Source organism: Scardinius erythrophthalmus (genome assembly GCF_964197995.2).
Source record: "Scardinius erythrophthalmus genome assembly, chromosome: 17".
NCBI classification, from domain to species: domain Eukaryota; kingdom Metazoa; phylum Chordata; class Actinopteri; order Cypriniformes; family Leuciscidae; genus Scardinius; species Scardinius erythrophthalmus.
Window position 1 is genome coordinate 740,977 of NC_138237.1, and position 15,000 is coordinate 755,976.

Sequence of the window (15,000 nt, forward strand, 5' to 3'; positions counted from 1 at the left end):
ACTCGTGTTATTCTTTGGTTTCGGGGGGGAGTGTGTCCTGGCGTGTTTGCGTGCGATTCCTTCTCCTCTGTTCCTCACGGATCCGTCATGTGACCTCACACAGATCATATGGTGAGATATGATATCCTCATGTTTCTGGAGAAGAGCAGCTTGAACATTCTGCTAAACCTCTGCTTTATGTTCAGGTTTGGATCGAGTAAATCTCTAAATCAGGCTTACATTAAAATATTGATGTATTTGATTATTCTGGAATGATATGCAAATTTGCATACATGTTGCATAGTTTGAATATTTTAAAAGCTCAATATAAAACTTGTTTTACTTATCACTGTAATTTGCCAAATGGATATTTAGATTGAAGGTGAAGAAATGAAGCCTGTTCACCTGTAGATGAATATTCATGAGCACTAACGGTGATGTCACCCGAATGTCGGCTCAGACACGCCCCCTGGTGACGTCAGCGCCGCCTAGTGGTCAGACAGTGTCATTGACTGAACTCAGAATAATGACACAAACAAGCCCAAAAAAACACAATTTCTTTTGAAACTTTATTTACGCAAGGGTCAAAATGCAAATTTAAAATAACTATTAGGAGTACAATGTTTGGAAAAGCAGAGTAAAAGCAAAATTGGAATAAAAAAAAAAATCATTGTACACTTTATGATATTGCTTTACATATTTAAATATTTAGTTGAACTCAATAAATACAGGTGTCCTCTAGGCAAACATGCGCTGGATCTGCGTTCTGTTTCACACGCGTTCAGTTCCTAATATAATATTGCACATGTGGAGTGACGATCACGTGTTCACGGTCGCTCACGACTGTAGTGTTTCGGCGGGAAAACGGCTCTGATTGACCAGGTAAGAATGCATAGAACATACAGAACAATTAATGTGATTAAAACAAATAATATCAAAAGCTAAATACAGTACATGTGATGAAAAACGTAAAAAACACACTGCAGTGTCACTCGTCATGGCTGCAGACAGAACAGCATTGTGGGTAAACGTGGTTTTCACGAGACCTTCATTACAGACTACAGGCCTGACAGATGATTCAGTGCCGGACACACAGGAAACATTACAGTAATAAATCAAGTTAATTCATACGGCGAGATAAATGAAGCTACAAGCAGATAAACGTAATAACGCTGATGAACAGCAGGAGGCGCTGTGTTCGGTAACGGCCAAACGTTCAGATCCATCCATGTTTCTGAAAGGGCCTCTTCTGCTCATTTATTAGATCAGAAATACAGTAAAACTGTGAAATATTATTCCAGTGTAAATCATCTGTTCTCTATGTGAATATACAGTAAAGTGTCATTTATTCCTGTACATTTTCAGCATCATTACTCCAGTCTTCAGTGTCACATGATCCTTCAAAAATCACTCTAATATGAGGATTTGATGCTCACTTATGATTGTTATCAATGTTGAAATATTTGTGGAAACGGTGATACTTTATTTTTTTAGGGTTTTTTGATGAATATAAAATTCAAATGAACAGCATTTATTTGAAATATAATATTTTGTAACATTATAAATGTCTTTACTGTCACTTTTGATAAATTTAATGCATTCTTGATTGATAAAAGTATTAATTTCTTTTAAGACAAACCCCAAACTTTTAAACAAACATTAATAATCATATTGAGCATCAAATCCTCATATTAGAGTGATTTGTGAAGGATCATGTGACACTGAAGACTGGAGTAATGATGCTGAACATTCAGCTTTGATCACAGGAATAAATTACACTTTACTGTATGTTCACACAGAGAACAGATGATTTACACTGGAATAATATTTCATATTTTTACTGTATTTCTGATCAACAAACGCAGCTTTGGTGCCTCTTTCAGAAACACTAAAACATCATAATTGGTCCAAACTTTGGTCCGCTAGTGTCGCCGGTTTCTGCTCCTGCTGTCACACACACACACACACACACTCACACACACAGATGAAGAGTGAGAGTGCTGAAGGCTTCAGTTGTCCCAGTCGGCGCCGGGCGTGGTCTCGTCCTCGGACTCGGACTCGGGCGAGGCCTCTTTGATGCGCCTCAGGGCCTCGTGGATGGAGCGGGTCAGCGGGTCGCTGGAGTCCAGGCCTGACCCGCGCTCGTGTCGCCGCACCTTACGCAGCTGAACGCCTTTCCGGATCTGAGCCAAGATGTTGTTCTCGTCGTCCTCGTCCGGGTCCGGCGCCAGAACCCGCAGCTCGGCTTTACGGAGGTGAAAACTCCCGCGCTTCAGACTGGCCAGAACCTCGTCCATCGGGGAGCTCGCTGAGGACACCACAACAACAACGCCGTTACGGTGAGGAAAACACACAGAATGACCAGCCGACAACAAAACACGTACAAATCTCTTATTCAACGCTTAGAAATAACGCTTATTCAGCTCACATTTGGACTTTTTTCTCACAATTTGAACTTTTGTCTCATAATTCTATCATTTTTCTCACAATTATTATAATTTTTTTTTGCATTTGTGACTTTTTATCTCTAATTGACTTCTTTCTTGCAACTGCGTTTTTTATCTCACGAACGCCAGAACCTCGTCCATCGGGGATCTCGCTGAGGACACAACACGCCGCTACGGTGAGGAAACACTTCAGATCATGTGCTCTCACACACAGAATGACCAGCCGACAACAAAACACTTACAAATCTCTTATTCAACGCTTAGAAATAACGCTTATTCAGCTCATATTTGGACTTTTTTCTCGCAATTTTGTCTTTTTATCTCATAATTCTATCATTTTTCTCATAATTGCAACTTTTTTTCTTTTTTTTTTGCAAAATCTTCACTGTATTAGTGAAACATACATTGATTCTTATTAAAAGCGGAAGACTTGCTGCACGAATCCAGTATACTGACACGCATCACAATCTCTCCCTGTTGTTTTACAGTAATTCTTGCCAAGACGGGCATGTTGATAATTGTGTGTGTGTTTTTCCATTCAAACACTGAATGTGTGAGAGGAGTCCGTTCAGTCCATCAAGTCTCTTGCGCATCTTCTTGAGCTTGAAGACTTAAAGGCACAGGATGTAAGATTGGCCACTAGAGGTCGCTTATTCAAAACAAAAACAAAGGTGTAGCTGTGGAATGAGTGTGGAATCATGGGAGTTGTTGTCTACACCTCCACCGCCGATGGAAATCATGTTTATGGATGAGCCTTTTTTATTATGCTTATATCTGCTGCCGCTCCTTTCATTTTGTCATTTATATCTGTTTTATGATTAAAGTTATGATATGATATGATAAAATTACGTTTAACGTCCGCCTTCGGGTGATCGCGTAGGTCACGTGACGCATCACATGACCAATGTTTGATGTGATGCGTGCTCCATTATCTAAACCGCAAGCTCTCTAACTGCAGACGATATTCGCCTGTGTTCAACCCATGTGACAGGAAGTGACCTCACCACTCCTCCACTTCTTTGAAGATTTAAAGGCACAGTATGTAAGTTTGGCCACTAGAGGTCGATTATTCAAAACAATAGCAACGGTGTAGCTTAATGATGCGTGAATGAGTGTGGAATGTGACAGGAAGTGACCTCACCTCTCCTCCACTGGTTGGACTCCAGTGACGAGGTCTTCCTCAGCTTCTTCCTGGCGTTCAGGAGCTGACTGCTGTCGAAGAAGCGCGCGGTGAACGGCCCGAGAGGACTGTCCGCTTCCGGCTGGCGTACGGGGCTCCGGGTCTGAGCCGGACCGGCGCTGGGCGTCTCCTCCAGAGAGGGGGGAGGAGGAGGAGGAGGAGGAGGTGGAGGGGGAGGGGGAGGAGGGGAGATGGGCGAGGTGGAGGAGTCCAGCAGCAACAGCTCTCGGGCAGGAGGAAGTGATGCGTGCACAGGAGGCGGGGCCTCGGCGATAGTTCTGCCCATCGGGGGCAGAGACAGGAAGCTGTCGGGTCTGAGGAGCTCCGGCGCTCCAGACGAATGTTGTAACGGAGCCGGAGCGTCGTCCGTCTGAACGCTAGCGGCCTGCGTCTCCGGCCTAGCGCTCGCTCCTGCCTTCTTCCTGGAGTTAGCCAGGCGCACACGCGTGGACTTCAGAGTCACCTGACCCGGGTAACGCTGCAGGAGACCAATCACAGCATCAGAATCTCATGGACAGCTTCATTTCAATTACCCAAATTATTTTCTCATCCTTTACCCGAAACTCTTTTCTGTTTTACATTTAGTGTTCATCAGAGGGGGCAAGCGCACTTGAAGCATGAGACACAAACAACATTTTTTATGGATTCGAGGAACGTTGTGGTTGAAATTTAAAAAAGTAATAAATCCTTCCCTCACGGGTCAATTTGAGCCTCTTAGGAATGCATGTAATGCGAGGAATGCTTCAGGACACATAGAGAAACCTAAAAATGCTCAAAGTTCAAACTAAAAATGCTAAAACTTCATATAGAGCTATAAGGCCATCTAGAGTCAAGAAATATCATGTTATATTATTATTTTTTCACAAGAGGTCGGCAAAGACACACAATTTAAGATATTTAGAGCTGAATTAAAAGGGTTAAGCATGAAATTGTGAGTTATTTTGAATTTAAGTTGAAAGAAAGTGAGGAATGTGCTTAAATTAATATTTATTTATTATTTATTTATCAAATCTAGTCATTTAAAGGTAAATAAACTAAAAAAAAAAAAAAATCTCCCAAACAAATTGCATTGCAAAATATTATCAAAGTGAAATAAAATAAGCTTTCTGGACAAAATTATTATTTTTTTTAATTATAACTTTAGGGCTTCGGGTCATTTTGACCCGCGAGGGAAAGATGTGTCACACAACACGAGGGAAGGATGAGGGTTAAATATTCTAAGTCTTCAGGGTTAACTAGCATTAACAGTTATCAGAACGAGACTCCATGAACAGCTGAAGACTCGCTGACGGAGACTGATCTGTGATCGTGATGTTGTCTGACCTGTTTGAAGCTGCGCAGTCGATCCAGTGTCTTCTGTCTCTCCTGACTGACTCTGGAGAGCCGCTGCTCCTCTTCCTCCTCTTCCTCCTGCGGACACACATCAGCTGATTCACCATCGCCATAATCATCCTAACCCAACCCTCCTAATGCATTAAATGGCGCTTTTCCACTACACAGTACCAGCTCGCCTCGACTCGGCTTTGTTTGGTTTTCCACTGTGTAAAAGTATCCTGTATCTGCTTCCAGGTACTTTTTTTCGTACCACCTCCGCCGAGGTTCTAAGCGAGCTGAGGCGATACTAAAATGTGACGTGAAAACACGGCAGACTGCTGATTGGTCAGAGCGAATCGTCACTATTCACTGCGTCATCATTGCACGCGCCAGACGGAGTATCCTGAATAAAAAACAGCAAAAACAGCGTCGTCACTATGACGACCAGGTACTATTGTGGAGGTACTATCTGCAATGGAAAACGGAGCGGAAAGCGAGCCGAGTCGAGTAGAGTTGAGCTGGTACTGGTAATGCCGAGTTCAGACTGCACGATTTTCAAAGTAGTCGGGTCACTGTTCTTTTCACACTGCATGACTATCCAGGGTAACATTCAGTTGCTGGTGTGTTCACACTGCACGATGCATCGGCGACAGGAGGTTTCACACTGCATGACTTCAGGAGGAAGAATCGCCGACAACTTCTGTCTGGTCCGCAAACTACGTTTCGCAACCAAACACACGCGAGAAGTGATAAGGAAATAACGCAAAATCCCGCGTGCGTAAGACCGCAGTTCTCGCGCGAGTTTGAAATTGTTATTAAAAATGATAGCCTGCAAGAAGCTTGCGATCCAAATTGTCTGTGCACTGATTTGCAGCGAAAAGGAGAAAAAGAAAAACATTATGCGTGAGGAAATGGCTGGGAAGACAAGGGGAGCAAGGACTGTGTGTTCTGCAAAGAGAGTTGGGGGTAAATAAATAATGTTGCAATGTGCTGCTGTTGCTGCTGGTCAAGCAAATATTTGTGCTTTGTTTCTGTTTGATATAATTGTAAATATATCTATTAAAATACTGATATTGTGGTCTATAACTCCTCCCCGAACTCCCCGCTGCTCTGTATCTTGCTCTCTCATTGGCTATCGGTCATCGCTGATGTAGTTTTCAGTCAGAACACTTTCACACAGCAGGATTTTGAATCGCCGACAGGTCCAGATATTTAGCATGCCAAATATCTCACGGGCGTCGGCGACTCGTCGGTGATTCTCTCAGATCGCGTCTTTGCTCATTCACACTGCGTGATTGTCACTCGCGTGAACGAGCACCGATTTGCCTGTGATTTCGGGCATTTGTCGGCGATTTCTCAAAACCTGTCGCCGAGCCGAAATCGGGGCTAAAATCATGCAGTCTGAACTCGGCATAATGGAAAGCGCAAAAAAACACACCTTTACATTCCTGGACCCGGTGGAATATAAGCTTATAAAAAAGCATATTGTATCTGATCAGTAACTGAGTAATCAGTAATGAGTGAATGCACAAAAGTTTTGCATGTTATCATTTATTTGTCACTTATTTTAATCTCTATTTATTAATTAAGAAAACATATATTTTTATCAATATTTATGAGAAATCTTATTGAGATACATGAGATTCCTCCCGAACCCATAAAACAGTCTAAATTTATGAAAACTACACATTATTTTTAAAACAAAACATCAGTTATTACTCAGTTATAATTTTATTCGCATTTTAAATAGACCGGATCTCCTTTTCTTCCGAGTAAAATATCTGCACTTTTGTTCCAAAACTTTTCTCTTTTTAAATATATACTGTTTGTCTATGAACTTTTGATCTACAGACATTAATTTAACTTGTCATTCTATTTTTATTTCAAGCATGTTTTATTAACTTATTATGTATATTATGTCATGACTGCACGGACACCCCCTGATGATGAGGACTGTGATGTTGGACTCGCACCTGCAGCGAAGCACTCTGGGAAACGCCGCCCTGCCGCTTCTGCATGTGATTGAAGATGCAGATCTCCTGAGAACAGAGCGTCACGGATCAGTGTAATCGATCAGCTCAGTGTTACACACACACACACACACACACACACACACACACACACACACACACACGCGCGCGCAATCTTACACACTATTCAGAGTCTCGCTGTTACCTTCCTGTGTTTGAGTGTTACATTCTTGTGTTTGAGTGTTACCTTCTTGTGTTTGAGTGTTACCTTCTTGTGTTTGAGTGTTACATTCTTGTGTTTGAGTGTTACCTTCTTGTGTTTGAGTGTTACCTTCTTGTGTTTGAGTGTTACCTTCTTGTGTTTGAGTGTTACATTCTTGTGTTTGAGTGTTACCTTCTTGTGTTTGAGTGTTACCTTCTTGTGTTTGAGTGTTACATTCTTGTGTTTGAGTGTTACCTTCTTGTGTTTGAGTGTTACCTTCTTGTGTTTGAGGTAGGCCTTCTTGGCGGTGATGCGACCCCTGCGAGCCTCCAGCTGCCTCGACCTCTGCTGAAGCCTGGCCTCGTCCTCCCTCGCAGGGGTCAGAGGGGTCACAGGGGTCGTGGGGTCATCGGTGGCCTTCATGGCGTCAGGGCTCTCGTACGTGTCATAGTAGACCACCTCCTCCTGCCTCTCTGCACACACACACACACAGGCATGAAGGGTGAGCGGCCGCAGCGTGAGGACACACACTCACTCACTAACACACACACACACACACACACACACCGCTCATCTGTCTGCGCAGACTCTGCAGTTGTGCCGTCAGCAGCAGCTCCTCGTACTTCAGGATCTCGAACTGGATCTCGTAGAGCTGCAGCTGAAGCTCGTAATAAAGCGTCTCGAGATGATCCAGACGCACCATCGCATCCTCACCGTCCTGAAGACCCTGCATCTGAGAGAGAAGACCGTGTGAGCAGGGCTCGAGACTAACGGCGTCCTATCGTCCTGGTGACGATAGAAAATGTGTTTAGGACGAACAGAAATATTCTCCAGGACGCCTACAGGACGAAAGACATTTTTGTATGTGTGTTCATTTATTACTAGCTTATTAGGGTAACTTGCTTAGAAAATGCCAAAATTAACCGACCAAGCGCTGACTACAACGGAGCGCGTCTTCTCATGCTGTTACTAACTATCACTGGCCGACTACTCACCCGGAGACTTGTTTCGCGCGGTTTCGCGGTACATCTATCACATGGCTTATTTTCACAGACGAAAACGAGACGATAACTAAATAAAAACTAGTTCTGAATGACAAAAACTATGACGAAAATCTATTGACATTTTCGTCAACGAATAAAAACTAGACAAAAATGTTAGATAGTGACGATTAGGGAAGCGATCCAGTCAGAACTGATGTCCTGCGTTTGTGGTAGATGCGCACATTTGTACTGTAACGTGCTGATCTACCCAGCGGCACACGGGTTGACATGCGCTGCATGTCTCATAAAACGTTAAAAAATGTAAACGTCTGGGAGAATGAGTAGAGCAGACATATAGATCTGAATAAGAGTGACGACGCAAAAAAAAAAGAGCTCTATTCGGTACGGTTTTCTGTGCGCACACACCCGACCCGAAGCGTGCAGTCATGCACATAGACACCTATACAGCGCGCGAGTACTGAATTGAGCTCTCTTTCGTGTCTGAATGGACAAATACACACAACATTAAGTCGAAATATCCGTTTTGGAGAGTATTCACGTAAACTATGGTGGTTATGTCTTGAACAGTTTTGAGTGTATTGGATGTGCATTAGTTAAATTGGATCCGCATGTCATTGGACATGATCCGATGTCTTAAAGTGACAGTGCGTAATAAACCTAATGCGGTCTGTGTCCTTAAAATTGATCAAGCAACAAAAGAAAAAGAGAAAAGCATTCACTGCTCACTAATAGCTTTAATAAGGATTCATTATATTTAATTCATACAAATAAATATGTCTGCTGCTTCAAAGAATAAAGAATGATGATATTTTTGAGATATGTAGTCACCAGTATTTATTTGTTATTTTTTAATCCAACCAACTCAAAAACGTTTTGAGCTGTATGTATTTTTCTCTTAATTTTCATATATGTAAAAAAAAAAAAAAAAAAAAAAAAGATTTGTTCTGCATGAATACAAAAAAGCATTTAACTCCTGTTATTTTTTTATTAAATCTGTTTTTTACCTGTTTACAGATAACTACTTTGAATGGAGCTAAATAAATATAATAATATATATCATAAACATTTTAATGGTGTTTTTATTATGTGACTAACAGCTAACAACTATAGATGATAAAAACAAAGTAAAGAAACAACATGTTTATTTTGGGACGGTTGACATTCACTTTAGGACGGTTCAAATAGTTTTTCAGGACGGTTCCAGGACGGAGGTGAAAAAAGTTAGTCTGGAGCCCTGCCATGTGAGTGTGTGTTTGTGTGATAGTGAGTGAGTGTGTGTGTGTGTGTGTGTGTGTGTGTGTGAGTGTGTGAGACCCTGCATCTGAGAGAGAAGACCGTGTGAGTGTGTGTTTGTGTGATAGTGAGTGAGTGTGTGTGTGTGTGTGTGTGTGTGTGTGTGTGTGTGTGTGTGTGTGTGAGACCCTGCATCTGAGAGAGAAGACCGTGTGAGTGTGTGTTTGTGTGAGAATGAGTGTGTGTGTGTGTGAGACCCTGCATCTGAGAGAGCAAGTGTGTGTGAGAGTGTGCGTGTGTGTGTGTGTACCTCCTCTCTCAGGCCGTGTTTCCTCTGCTCTAGGCAGATCTCTTTGGCTCTCATCAGCTGCAGTGTTTCTTTAGAGACGGCGTACTGTAGTTTCTCCATGCGCTCCACAGCCGCTGCCCACGCTGCCTTCCCGAACTTCCTCTGGTCGGCCCGCATGCGCTCGAACATCACTGCAGAGAGAGAGAGTGTGTGTGTGAGAGAGAGAGAGAGAGAGAGAATTTTTTATTTTTATTGTATAGTGTAATGAATGCTTTGGCAATGTAAAGATTTCTTTCACCATGCCAATAAAGTGAGAGTGTGTGTGTGTGTGTGTGTGTGTGTGTGTGTGTGAGTGTGTGAGAGAGAGAGAGAGAGAGAGAGAGAGAGAGAGAGAGAGAGAGAGAGAGAGAGAGTGTGTGTAAGAGAGAGAGTGTGTGTAAGAGAGAGAGTGTGTGTAAGAGAGAGAGGGAGGTCGACCGATAGTGGATTTTACCGATAGCGATCACTGGGTTTGACCGTACACGCCGATAACCGATTAACCGATATTTTTAAAAATGGATACTGGATAAAAAACAAACATAACACTCCAAGTAAAACAGTGCTGAACTGAAATGTGCTAAATTAAATAAACATGACGTGTGCAACAACAAATTAATTACTTTATAATGATATGGCAATATGTACTTTCGTGTTCTGTCTTCATCCCGTCTCGCTGTCGGTGTTTTAACTGCGCGTCGCAGCTTGTGATCTCCGTGCAGTTTCACGTGTTAAACACACGAGGGTCAGTGCCTCTAGAGGGCGCTCTCGCTCTGCGTTAGGCCAGCAGTCTCAGCCATCTCGTACTGTGCACTTGGATACAATGGAATCGGTCGATCTCTAGAGAACCACAGAACATCTCAGATCCTTCCTCTATAACGACAGCTGCTCATTTACTGAAACTAGGAGTGGCAATGTCGTAACATTATTATATAATTCCAATAGCTGAATTTTCTTCATTGTTAACTTTTTATTACCAATAAATTTACATGACTTTTCATAACTTTAAAATATAGGAGCTTGTTTATGCTGCATAATAAAAATAAAAAAGGACATTGTGAGAAAAAAAATCTAGAATTTTGAGATTAAAAAACTTTTTAATTCGTGGCGAAAACAAGGTTCCAAAAAAAAGATATTTTAGATCTTAACAACATAAAATGTAACATTAAATTAAGAAATACGACTTCAGCTTACATTGAGTTTTAGCTGTTTTGTCTTATTTTAAATCATTTTACGGCCCTTTTAGAAGTCCAGTTCAAGTCAGTTGTATTTGTATAGAAACCACATTGTTTCACAGCAGCTTTACAGAAAATCATGATGTTAATGTTTATAATATCTTATAGGAGATTAAAGCTGGACCATAATATAGATACATTTTGTGATGATAAGAAGAAAGCGTTTGCTGCTTGAGAACCAGATTTAAAGGTCTCATGTTTCACACTGAAGGTCCTTGCACACAGAGTCCGAAATCTTCGCACGTTAAAAAATAAAAACGACCTCATGTTGTGTCAATCACGTTTACACACTGCCTCCGAAACAAAAAAATTCGGATCGGTTTCGATTTTTTTCCGCGTTTTTTGCATCAGTGGCAAGTATTTTGAGAGGTGTTTTGACAGTTAAGAGCCACTGGTGGTCATGTTACTCGCCGGCAGTGGTGGAATTTAATGAAGTACAAATACTTTGTTACTTTACTTAAGTACATTTTTCACTTAAATAGAATCAATAGTGCATACTTTTGACTTTTACTTCGTTACATTTTGCAGCAATTATTATACTTTCTACTCCACTACATTTCTACAACGTTTCGTTACATTTTCTGATCATTTTTCCCCCCTGCCAAAACAGGGATTGAAATAAATCTCCATGTTTACGGTGCTGATGCTTTCATGAAACACGTAAGGGTGGCGCTGCCAATAAAGCACCTAAAAGCTGTCACAAAGAACTGGGAAAAGTAATGATTATGAATATGTAAAATATAGCAAGGAGACATTTTAATTGTTTATTAATAAACAAGTGTTTTCTGTGTCAGTTTCGGCTGCAAAGGTGAAGTTGACAATGCTGACTCGCGATCTTCGCAGTACCAGAGAGAGCCTGAGAGAAATGCACATTTCATATGGATTACACAAGCAGAGAGCAGTCTGTTTTTCTTTCATTTTGAATTGTTCTGTTTAAAAGTGGACATTTCAAGCTTTCTATAGCTATATTTCTCAGGTCTGTGAGGCGAGTAGGCTCCCTTATACACTGAGTCTCGGTTCATTTATGAGGCGAGTTCCAGTTCACGCGCCGGCGCCTCCGTGTCGTGATTGTCTCTTGTCTACTATATTTACTTCTTATTTATTAAATCCAGGCAATTGGTTCATGAAACATTGATTAAAATTAAGATACAATTAATACAAAAGGAAATTCACTTTAAAGAAAGGCTTTGTGCTTTCCATTTGAGGTCTTTGTGAAAGTTTTAAAGCAGTCTTTTAGTGACTTTAACTTTGTAAGTTAAGTTAACTTCCGTAACTTTGTTTTTTCCTCATAAATGCGAACACAAAAGATGAAAAAAATGAAATGAAAATTTTATGTTCTGTGGAGAGCCAAACCTTCTTCATCCGGTGGGTAGTATTAATTTTGGTTTGCGCAGTGTAATTCACAGAATTACTAAAAAATATTTTGCCACCTAAAAGTTAAAGATTTTTTTGTGTCACGTCCGTTACGGATGTGTATTTCCCTCATATTAAATATAAAACGCATGTGTCTGTAGACTGATATTTTTCTAATGTTTGGACTCCTTTATTAAGGGAGTATGGATATATAAACAGTTTCAATATGTATCCTATTAAATGCATTTTTTGAGAATTTATATTTCAAGTTTTTACTGCAAATGTCACGTCCATAACACTGGAATTGCCCAATTTTAAAGAATTTATCCTCAACTAGTTTTGTGGTGTAGGTCTATGTATTGTATGATGTTAACTTCAAATAAGGGGTGTGTCGCGATGCTGCCTTCTCACACCGCGACGCTGGTTCGTGGATCTGAGTGTCGCGATTTCGGTTTCATATTGCATATTGTTACAGCCCTAATTATTAGAATATAGACATTAAGAGAATAAATTGTTATGCAAGTACTTTTACTTTTAATACTTAAAGTACATTTAAAATCAGGTATTTTTTACTTTTTACTTAAGTAGGGTTTTCATTGTGGTACTTCTACTTTTACTAAAGTAAATATGTCTCTGGTTATTTGTACTTTTACTAAAGTACTGAGATTCAGTACTTCCTCCACCACTGCTCGCCGGTGGTAATGTGACTCGTCGGTGGTCATGTGACTCACCCTTCTGAGCGCGTGCGGTGGTCTCGAAGTATTTGACGGTCAGGTCCTGTATGGAGAGCACAGCGGCGTGAGCTTTCCTCTGCCAGTCCTCATCCTCCCTGCGTAACGAGTCCACGCGCCGAGGGCCCAGACGCTCCGTCTGCAGCGAGATCTGACACACACACACACACACACACACACACACAGGTCAGATAACATCCTCATCACTGCTGTAACCACGTGCACGATGATGAGTTTGCTACTCATAAACAGGGCAAGCACGCTTTCACTGCGTGATGTAGCCAAAACCATGTGTAATAAAGCTGTTTATGAATGTTAAAGCTATGCTGATCCTGCGTCGGTTTGTAGCTAATCTTGATAATGCCCGTCTGTGGTCTTCATTGGTTGAGCAGCGTCTCTTGGCCCCGCCCTCAAACACTGTAGTGTATCTGAGACTGGAGGAGTTTGGTTCGTGTTGTTCGTGTGGAGAAGACGCTGTTTTCTGAGATCGATACGGTAAAACTCACGGCATCGTTACTGTTCGTATCACTGTGATCAAGAGCTGAGAGTCAGATATGATAATGAGAGTTTGCTTTCTGACCAATCAGAGCAGAGCAGCTCTCAGAGAGGCGGAGCTTAGAGAGCCTGAATCTTCAAATTAAGCGTTTCAGACACTGAGAGTAAAGAGCTGACGCTGCAGTGGAGATTATGAGGACATTACAGTGTTTTAATCTTGGATGCGTGAGAACCTGTTGAAGAGACGCCAAAACTACATCAGGAGAATAATAGGGGCACTTTAATACTGATCCTGAACACTAAATTGTGTGTGTGTGTGTGTGTGTGTGTGTGTGTGTGTGTCTGTGTGTGTGTGTGCGTGCGTGTGCGTGTGTGTGTGTGTGTGTGTGTGTGTGTGCGTGCGTGTGTGTCTGTGTCTGTGTGCTGGACTCAGCATGACTTCATTAAGATTGACTAGTTGAGTCTTCAGAGATCTTCAACACACTCTCACACACACACACACACACACACACACAGAAACACAACACCTGTATGCAAATAACCCTCTCACTCCGTTTTTACGGTTGACCTTCTGACAAACTGACAATTCAGGTTTGTGTTCTGAGATCAGTGGCACTTTATAACCCCTCGTCATTCACACACAAACACTCATGCAAATACTGCACACATTTACATGCGTTTTGTCTGAATTATGGGTTTTTATATTGAACACACACACACACACACACACACACACACACACACAGATCTCTGAACTGTAATCTATACATAATAAACACATTTACATGACAGTTATGAAGCGTAATTTGCAGGAATGACAGATGCTGATCACAGGTGTGTATGTGTGTGTGTGTGTGTGTGTTTCATCAGGTGTGTGTGTTTCATCAGGTGTGTGTGTGTGTGTGTGTGTGTGTTGGTTTGTGTGTGTGTTTCATCAGGTGTGTGTGTGTGTGTGTGTGTGTGTGTGTGTGATGTTTTTTGTGTGTGTGTTTCATCAGGTGTGTGTGTGTGTTGGTTTGTGTGTGTGTTTCATCAGGTGTGTGTGTTTCATCAGGTGTGTGTGTTTCATCAGGTGTGTGTGTGTGTGTGTGTGTGTGTGTGTGTGTGTGTGATGTTTTTTGTGTGTGTGTTTCATCAGGTGTGTGTGTGTGTTGGTTTGTGTGTGTGTTTCATCAGGTGTGTGTGTGTGATGTTTTTTGTGTGTGTGTTTCATCAGGTGTGTGTGTGTGTGTGTGTGTGTGTGTGTGTTTCATCAGGTGTGTGTTTAGAGTCAGACGAACATATGGCCACCGAAGCGCATGAATGAATGCATGAGGAGCTGAATGAGTGACTGAGGCATTATGGGGGCTCGAGTGTCAGGTGACCAGAGAGGTGCAGTGTGGGTATCGCATGTCCATACATGAATCAGACATGTGAGACGAGTTCAGCACAGAGGAGTCTCTGTAGATCCGCGGTTCTCAACCAAGATAAAACATATAGATTCAGCTTTGATCACGGAATATAATATCATATATATGCACACAGAGAACAGC

The 15,000-nt window shown here is 41.7% G+C and overlaps 1 protein-coding gene across 2 annotated transcripts in view; it reads right to left on the reverse strand.

Moving 5' to 3' along the window:
* Positions 1 to 524: 524 nt before the first annotated feature.
* jmy (junction mediating and regulatory protein, p53 cofactor) overlaps positions 525 to 15,000 on the reverse strand; it is a 29,969-nt gene continuing 15,493 nt past the window's right edge. The window contains exons 3-11 of one of the 2 annotated variants that reach the window (XR_014031954.1): positions 12,974 to 13,124; positions 9,640 to 9,809; positions 7,660 to 7,825; positions 7,369 to 7,565; positions 6,894 to 6,959; positions 4,930 to 5,016; positions 3,568 to 4,084; positions 1,744 to 2,287; positions 530 to 1,352 (exon numbers count right to left, since the gene is read on the reverse strand). Coding sequence is in view for 1 of the 2 variants with exons in the window: in XM_081390918.1 (XP_081247044.1) it covers positions 1,989 to 2,287; positions 3,568 to 4,084; positions 4,930 to 5,016; positions 6,894 to 6,959; positions 7,369 to 7,565; positions 7,660 to 7,825; positions 9,640 to 9,809; positions 12,974 to 13,124 (1,653 nt within the window). In the remaining variant the exon portion in view is untranslated. Of the gene's footprint in view, positions 2,288 to 3,567; positions 4,085 to 4,929; positions 5,017 to 6,893; positions 6,960 to 7,368; positions 7,566 to 7,659; positions 7,826 to 9,639; positions 9,810 to 12,973; positions 13,125 to 15,000 lie in introns of both variants that reach the window. The other variant, XM_081390918.1, reaches the window with a different exon arrangement.